General features: G+C 38.8%; 1 protein-coding gene across 1 annotated transcript; it reads right to left on the reverse strand.

Annotated features, from left to right (window-relative positions):
* Positions 1-6,897: 6,897 nt before the first annotated feature.
* Positions 6,898-8,341, reverse strand: LOC102192430 (gamma-crystallin M2-like). The gene is made up of 3 exons (XM_005743104.1): positions 8,183-8,341; positions 7,289-7,531; positions 6,898-7,203 (listed from the first exon to the last, which is right to left on the reverse strand). The coding sequence occupies exons 1-3, from the start codon at positions 8,213-8,215 to the stop codon at positions 6,925-6,927; spliced, it is 555 nt and encodes a 184-aa protein (XP_005743161.1). The 5' UTR covers positions 8,216-8,341; the 3' UTR covers positions 6,898-6,924.
* Between the last annotated feature and the right edge of the window lie 638 nt (positions 8,342-8,979).

The following is an 8,979-nucleotide window of genomic DNA, read 5'->3' on the forward strand; positions in this document are numbered from 1 at the left end:
ACCACACCCCTTCTCATTACAGAGATGCACATCACCTAATATGCTTAATTGGTAGTAGGCTTTCGAGCCTATACAGCTTGGAGTAAGACAACATACATGAAGAGGATGATGTGGACAAAATACTCATTTGCCTAATAATTCTGCACTCCCTGTAACACTATCTGGAAAAATTCTGTGGAGCTGATGTCAGTGGGCTAACCAAGGCTAGCCTATCTCTCCCCTCTTCTCATGGTCTCCAGTCCTCTGAACTGTCCCCAGGAATTCCCACGACAGAGTTCACCTCCAGTGTCACCATTACTTAAGAAACCTTTTGAACTTGTCTGCACGAGTCCTGCTTTAGAGCACATTTATCATTTTGACAAATTTAGACATAACAATAGCACCAGATGAAGAATCTTATTTTTCTTATAATAGAATCTTATAATTTTATTTGAGATAAATGCTTACATTATCATACTCACAATGATCTTCTAACCTTTGAGTATACTCAAAGTCTACAGCTTTAAAGAGGCCCTGATTCTAGTAAAAGTCTGTGTTTTCCTGTAGATTCAAACTTCAGTACAGCTTGGATGAAACAGAACTCTTCTGCACAAAAAGATTAGATATACTAACAGCCTCATTAACTTTCTATGCTGGTAAAATGCTGCCTGTCCTGCTGATCCTTCTTACTTGGGTCCGTATAACCTTTAGCAGTTTTCACGTTATGGCTGTGCTTGACCCAGGACTCATACAACTCATACAACATGTGGTCAACTTCTCACAGTACATGAAGCCATTAGGAATTGATAGATGCCTTTAAATAAATAAATAAATAAAACATATACACATCTTCCACGAGAAAATAACTAAATACATTTTGGCCGATCCTCTGAAAACTTAAAAAGTTAGAACCAAATTTCCGGATAATCCAAACTGGTGAAACTTTTCTTGAAGCCATATTGCTCCACAGGTTAGAAATGTGTGAAAAATCAGGCCCGTGGCTCCGTGATGCTGACGTTGTCACTGTACATGAAAACAACTTTCCTTGAGGATTTAGCTAGTTTCTTTTACACAACTACAAAGAGCCCTCATCTGTTTTGCATCATCAAAAATTAACTCCATTCTTTAAAATAACAAAATGCCATGGGTGCATTGTTGGAGAAATCATTTGGATTTTTTTTCATCTCAGGATTTGCTATGCAGAGTGATTTTCTGGGTCTCCACAGGCTTTAATCAGAGAGTAAAAAATGGAAACCTGCCAAACAAGGGGCTCTGATTTTGAGAATGCCGCCTCAGGTTAAGAGGCAACGAACTATACAAGGCTTTGATCTGAGTTCATACCTAGGCAGAATAACGATGATACCTCTGACCAGAGCTATTGACGTCTGCGGAGTGTTAGCATGCTGCAGAGGGGAATTTGTAGCCACACAGGCCCCTTTAATGAGTTTTATTTGTTTTGTTTTATCCCCCTCCACCTCCTATCACCTCAGCACACAGAGTAATGATGAGGGAGGGGTAATACTAGTTAGGAATCAGCCCTCTCCACACCTTCACGGGGCTAATTATCTGACCCTCTTGAGGATCATCTCCTAGCTAAAGGAAGTGAGATTTCTCCTTTTCTCTTGACACATAAGTCCACATTAACCCCCTTTGTTAGAGTAAATTGGAATACTGCATGTTTGTCTCCATGCATATTGTTAGTGTGGAGGGGGCAAATAGTGCCTGGCATTTTCATGATAACTATTCGCATCCACGGGATTCATAGCATGATATTTTGCTGTACAAACAAAAAGGTAAGATCTCAACAAATGAAACTATTATGAGCAATGTTGCATTTGTTTTACTTATTATTAATTATATTTCCTAATTTTGTGGAATAGGTATAGTTTTCATAGATTATTTCGCTCTTGAAAATAACTTTTTGTAACCCTGCGATAACTTAGAGAAGTAAATTCAGATAACAGAAAGATACCCTGGGTATGTTGAACTCTATTTGTAGCTCAGGGTCTGGAGAGATTTGAATAGAAAACAGTTTGCCCATTTGGACCATCAGGACAAACTGTAATGGTCCCTGTTTTTTGGACCCTTGGTTACAATCATATGACCCCCCTATTAGCAACTGCTTTGGTGATGGAAAAACACCTGCAGGAAGAAACAGCAGAACCAGGCCATATTTAAAAAATGAATCCAAGGCAAAAGTATTATAATTTATTATTAATTCTAATGGCTAGCAGAGGGAAATGTCTCTTGTTGTCTCTTGTTAAAGCCTTGACTCCGCTGAACTATGATCACAGTAAAAGCTTTTCTCATGAGTTCACAGTCTCAGTTGATAGGTTTGACTTTTTATTTAATTTATATGATGTTATTTTTGTAAATTATGGCTTTCATTTGAGTCACAAAGGAGGATAAAGTGGAGCATGCTTTTAAGTCACTATCATATGAATATGCAGTGTTCTCCATTTTTCAGCCAGATCCACCCATTGTTTATCATGTTTCAAAATTTCTAACATGATGACTGTGAAAATGTCCAATTTGAGGAGTTAACAGAGGACCTCAATAAAAAGTAGAGGATGTTTTGGTGGCTATGTCTTTACACATTTACACAGCATTGCTCTCCATGCACTTTACAGAGAGGATTACTGTATTATTATTTCTGCATTGATCAGGCCATGCTAAAGGCAATCACTGATATCTAACATGGATAATATGAGTATGACTCGTTCCAGGTTTTGTGGGCAGAAGTTAGAGTATTTAGAGCTCTTTCAGGTATTCTTTTGTAAGAATCTTTATCTTTACTTAAGTTTTTTTGTCATTGTATTTAGTCATACAATTGTAATAATATTATGTTTCACATGCTTTTGTTTATTTTCGTGTTACGTACACAATACATTTGTGTATTTCTAAGGTGAAACTAGCTTTCCATAGCACGAAGTATTATGTAAAACTCCTGTAACTTTTTTGTTAATGCTGCACAAAAGTAAAAACCTCGACTCCGAGTGTCTCCAGGGTTCAGCATGAAACGTTAATCCATCTGTCTCACTTCACAGTAATTTTCACATTCTCAGAAGTCATAATTACTGACACGGATGTTGCCTAGAAAGTGTGTCCTTTAACAGTATCGGTCACAGCACTTCCTCCACACAATACGCTTCCTATCTCGCTGTCAGACGGCAGGTCCCAGTCCATCCTTTCCTCATTAAGCATATGTCTCATTTTCCATTTCAGACAAGAGATAGCATAGAAGTGCTCACAAAAGCACTATTTTCAGGCCCTCGTCTGAAAGTCTAATGAGAGCAGATCAAATATAACTGACACCGAAGGGAGACAAAGGGAGATGTAGCCCTGGGTGAGAGATGAGGCGAAGCAGAACAATGGACCAGAATGTGCTGTCGCTGCGGCGGTACGGAGCAGGACGAGAGAATGCAGATGATTCTGTAATGAGGGATTAAGTGGTGGATTATGGGTCTTTATTAAGATGTTTCTGATCCTCATTAGGCTGAATCTTGTATCAGGGCATCGATTCCCTGCTTGCTCACTGGATTGGCTGTTCTCTGGAGGAAGAGTGGAAAGGAAAGAAAGAAGAGTGAGAAAGAATGATAGAAAGACATGCACTGCTAATATGCTCCTCGGAGGAATGGGAACTAAAAAAATTACGAGACAGGCAGTGAATTGTGCATATTTCTTTTGTCGTTATTGTTGAGACTTTTATATCACTAATTTAAACGAGGACCCACGCAGGACAATTAACGAAAACAAACCAAAATCTAAATTTTAGTATGTCATCCTCATACAACAGACATTACTTCTCATCACTTTCACAGGATTAAGAGTCTACAGCCATACTGACGGCTCTTTGTGGCTGTCTTTAAGCACCGTAGTAGTTTGAGTTCTGTAATGGTAGACGTACACGTTTTTTAACAGAGGCTATAATAGGGCATCATGGAGGGGGACGTTTTTTCTGTAGTATGCAGGTTATGTGCACATTACATCAATATTAAAACAGTCAAAAATTGTTTTCTCTCTCGTCTAAATTAAAACAGTGTCAGAGTTAAAAGTGAAAACTGCTCCATGAACAGAACCATGAATTTAAAAAAAGGTGACTTTAAGTCAAACAATAATTTAAGAATCACTTAAAGGGACCAGCTAACTTGTTTTCCAGCTCCATGTTATATTAGGCCTTGGTGCCCCCCTTAGTTTATTCAGTATTCGAATAAACAAGACATCCCTTCATACTGATATCACAAGAGCAGAAATAAACTGTGTTATTTAGAGCTGCCTGAAGCCTGAGCGTTTGGCTCATAAAGATTTCTTCAACATCCTGGCCTCATTATTTGAAGGTTTGACCATATTTAATAGGAGCATCCACCGTTGTAACAGAATACACTCACCAGCTACTTTGATCAGCTGTTTGTTAACACAAACATCTAATTAGCTAGACACATTTAGGCATCTAGAGTTAAAATGACCAAGCAACAGATTTAAGTGACTATGAAAGTGGTGTAGCTTGGCAAAAAAGCGCTTACCAGGAGGTGGCTGGAGAAAGAGCCCCCAACAAAGAAAGATTGGATAGGAATAATGGAGGAAATATATAGAATGGAAAAATTTACTTTCTTTTTGAACCTCAAAATGGACCAATTTCATAAAAACTGGAGGAAGTGGGAGAGATTTGTTGAAGGTGGTAACGTGGGATGAGATATTCACGCAACTACTGGAAGAAGGAAGGTCTGCTAAGGACGTGGTCACGTTTTTGTTTGTTTTGTTTTTTCAAGGTAGTTTATAAAAGAGACTGGAAATACCCTTCCGAATATGATCAGGGATGGACTGTAAAGTGCTGAGTGGACAGTAGTAAAAACCTAACGACATGGGACCTGTAAAGAGGTGGAGGGGAGCTCCCCCAGACCGAGCAGATCTGCGGGTTTCACTGTGCCATTATGTTATCGTTAGTGCGTAGTATCTTTGTTTGTTTGTTTGTTTGTTTGTTGTTTTTTTGTTGTTGTTTTTTGGGGGGGGGGGGTTGTTTTGTTTTGTTTTGTTTGTGTGTATTGCTAAATTAAAGTACCTTTTTATAAAAGAAAAAAAAAAGAAAAAAAAAGAAAGTGGTGTAGCTGTTGGTGCCAAATGGTCTTAATAGTTGAGAAACCCGTGATCTACTGGGACCACGAAATACAGACTAGACTGCTTTACAACCACAATATGCAGAAGAGCATCTCTGAATGTGCTACACATCAAACTTTGAAGCAGATGGGCCACAGCAAAACTTGACAACAGAAAATTGGAAAAATGTTGCCAGGACCTGATGAATCTTGGTGTAATTAATTTCTTTGTACTGAAATGATAGAATCAACTGCTGTTAGGCCATGTGAAAATTCAGAAAACATGCACACCATCACCAAATGTCATGGTTGTTGAGATATATCAATATGTCAGAACAACAAATAGAGAATAAAAACAGACCATGTGCATATTGTTATTATGTAGCTGCTGTATATACACTGTGCTTTCAGGGTGCTTACCTGTATGCCTGCTCTATTCTTTTGCTCTAATGAGAACAGGACTGAGGGAAACAGTCTTGCAGAAACAAACCTAGGTGGTCCAACAATAACATTTGGATCTAATAACAACTCACGCTGAAACCTAACTGGTACAATGTAAATATAATCAGAGAATTTCAGCTATGCAAGTATTTACATGCCATTGTCCAAGTTTACTATAGAAGACTCTAGACACAACTGTTTTAGTTCTACTCAGAGTGAGACTAAACTTCCTTTATTTCAACAATTGCAACTATTGTTTTATAAACAACAAAGCTGCAGATCAGCATCATGTATTATGATTTCTCTGCTATTAAACAAAAGGCTTTACAGATAGTTACAGGCCCAGAAATTTACAGTGACTCTAAATGAAGGCCTCCTTCTTACAGCATGCTCAGAAACACTTACTGCTCTTTACAAGCATAAGTACTCAGTGTGTGTTTTGGTTCTGTGGAAAGATGGTCTTCACAAAGGGTGAAGTCTACAAAGACTGTAAAAAAACTAAAGTATCCTTCTAGAAGAAATCAAAAATGTCATACCAGTAACCTGTAAGCCTGTAAGTTAAATCTGTATTCTTTCTAATGGCCAGCAGAGGGCGACTCTTCTGGTTACAAACAAGACTGTTTACAACCAGAGAAAATGAATGTTCTTACCCTCAATAAACACTTTTCTAAAGTGCTCATGCTCTCAGTCTCTAGCTTGAAGCCTTAATGAATAGAATATGATGTTCTTTTTTTTTTTTGAGTCCCAGTTAGAGTAGAGGGGTCAAAAAAGCAAACTATGCTTTGGATCTCTGTTGTATCAAACTGAAATGTCTCAGGGTTTCTCTTATTTAGCCCCCCTGGTGAAAAGGCTAGGCTCAAGACCAGAATATAACTAAACAATAAATGTCTACTTCCATCTTTAATATACAGTCTATGTTTTGTTTTTTTGGGGGGGTTTGTTTTGCCTTTTAATTTTTATTTATTTTTTGATAGATGCAGTGAAGAGTGACAGGAAAGCAGAGGGAGAGAGAGGGGAAGACATGTGGCAATGGTCATATTTGAACCTGGGCCTGCCGATTTCAGCCATTTGGCTCATCCCAGTGAGCTAAATTTGGGCCCCACGGTCTATGGCTTTTAATGTAAAAAGATATGAAAAGAAGGTTATAAGAGGTTCACTGTGACAGTGAAGTTGTGGTACATATAAGTGAACATTTTGTGCTAAAAGGTTGCACAAATTTCACTTGTAGTTGATTTTTGAAAGAATGTGGTTTGAAAATAAGAATAAAAAGCAAATGACTTGCTTCTTCTGAATTACTGAAAAGTTAGAATTTCTGAATGAATGTAAGTACTCAAAATCTACTCAAAATAATCCATGACTTAAACACACCAGTAGTTCAGTTCATGACAGCTTTATTTAGTGCAAAGACAGCCTAGTAGCAGGAGTCAGTGATGCGCCTCATGCTCATGAACCTCATGCCGCTGAATCCCATGTTCATGAAGCTCCTGTACTCTCCAGGCCTCATGTACATCATTCTGCCTCTGTAGTGGGGCTGCTCGTACATCAGCCAGTGGCCATCCATCACATTGCAGGACATGCAGTTGGACATGCGGTAACGGTCCATGATGTTATCACAGTCGTCCATCAGCTCATACATCTGACCACCAAAGTTCTCTCTCTCGTAGATCCTCATCCTGTAGGATCCCCTGTACTGTGAGGCAGAAGACAAATGGATTTAACTCAGAGTATTTTAATGATGTCATCCAGGGTAAATGAAGACTGGCGTAAAATCTTACCATGGGGATCATACGGCAGGACCTGATGCAGTCGTTCATCCCCATCATGCTCATGTAGTCAGCATATTCACCCCTCCTCAGGAAGTACTGGTTGCCCATGTAGTTGGTGCGGTCGTACACCATGAAGCAGCCTCTCTCAACCCTGCAGGAGTGGCACCTGCTCAGGTAGGAGGACATGTCAGGGCAGTCGTTCATGACCTCATAGGAACGACCCAGGAAGTTCCTGTCCTCGTAGAAGATGATCTGAGGAGAGAGAGGAAACGTGCACATGTGAGGCATTTAATTTTTGAAGCTGAAAGAATTGGTGAGTTCAACAGTAGTGCTGTTAAGTAGAAAGTTCAGGTGCAGCTTTAAACTTCTAATGAGGAATAAATCAATTTAGACATTTATACCTTTCTGTTAACTCTTAATGTGTCAGCTCCATGTCTGAATGAGCGATCTATGATTTTTCTATAAAGGTAACTAATCTAGTTTTATCAGGTCAGACCCAGCAGCAGTATAAATCATTTATACAAGAAGTGCACACATTTGAATCCACAGAGTCAGATGGGCACTCAAAGCACAGCAAAGTTCTCTTACTGAGCTGTTCAGCTCATGAGAGAAGCTCTTAACAGAAGCTAATATGTACATAGTGACATTTTATCTGTTTCTATTTTGTTGGCTTAGAATTTTAGAGCTTTTTTACTAGAAGAAATATCTGCAAGCTGTAGTTACTGAACCAAACAAGCACAGGCTCTGGCTGGAAAGCAAAAATAGGACTCAGAGATGCTTTAAAGCGGAGGAAAATTATACGATACACCATTCGTGCCACACCTCATGATTGATTGCTGTTACAAATATAAATATTATATTTTTATAAACACATGTTTAAGACCTTAAAGGCAATTCTCTTACCCTGCTCATCATGTTCATTCCAGTGGTAGTCATATTGCTGATTATTGGGCTGCTGGCTGAGCTGCTGGTTGAGCTGCTGGTTGCTGCTGATGTTTCTGCTCTTGCACCAAACTGTATCCTACCTGGTTTAACCCTTTCCTTTTATACTAGACCCGACCGCACCAGCCCATTGTCCAAACCTCCTGAGTCAGCAGCTGTGTCATAGACATGCACTGAATATGGAGGGTTTTGTCCACATTTCCAGGGGCCAGCGAGCTTAGAAAATCCATTCAGCTGTGGTTCTCGTACATCACAGGGTCAGGGAATGGGTGAAAGGGTTAACAATCGGAGGTCACACCTTGACATTGTTTATTCAGTGTGACTTACACTGTTTTGTCAGCAGCAGCGTTTTTCTGCCGTTTCTTTGTGCTATTTGTAAAGTGACTGACTTTAACGTGTTGTAGTGAATGGAAAAGCTTTTGTCTTTTCATGAAAACACCCAGACAAGCATTTTTTTTTCAATCAACTGAGCTAAACTAATGACGGCAAAATAAGTTACTTAAAGAACAGAGGAACTTGGATATTAGCAATGTAGTGCACAATAATATTGAGCGATTGAGTAAATAAAAGTCAGAAGTTTAAGTTCAGAGTCCATAAACGTAATTCTTTATCATCTGACTATGGCCAAATAACTAGTAAATGTATCTGACTGGATTATAATTTAAAGCATTATAATTTATAGCCCCATAGTATGTTTCTTTAAAAAAATCTTTGTAAGCTGACTAATGCTTTTAAATACATCATTCAAAAAAAAAAAA

Source organism: Pundamilia nyererei, unplaced genomic scaffold (assembly GCF_000239375.1).
Source record: "Pundamilia nyererei isolate P.nyererei 1_Seehausen unplaced genomic scaffold, PunNye1.0 scaffold00127, whole genome shotgun sequence".
In the NCBI taxonomy this organism is placed as follows: domain Eukaryota; kingdom Metazoa; phylum Chordata; class Actinopteri; order Cichliformes; family Cichlidae; genus Pundamilia; species Pundamilia nyererei.

Coding starts and splice junctions, on each gene's coding strand:
- LOC102192430 (XM_005743104.1), bottom strand. CDS start 8,215: ATGACTACCACTGGAATGAACATGATGAGCAGG. Junction 7,532..8,182: donor GAATGAACATGATGAGCAGG/GTAAGAGAATTG, acceptor CTCTCTCCTCAG/ATCATCTTCTACGAGGACAG. Junction 7,204..7,288: donor CCTGCCGTATGATCCCCATG/GTAAGATTTTAC, acceptor TCTGCCTCACAG/TACAGGGGATCCTACAGGAT.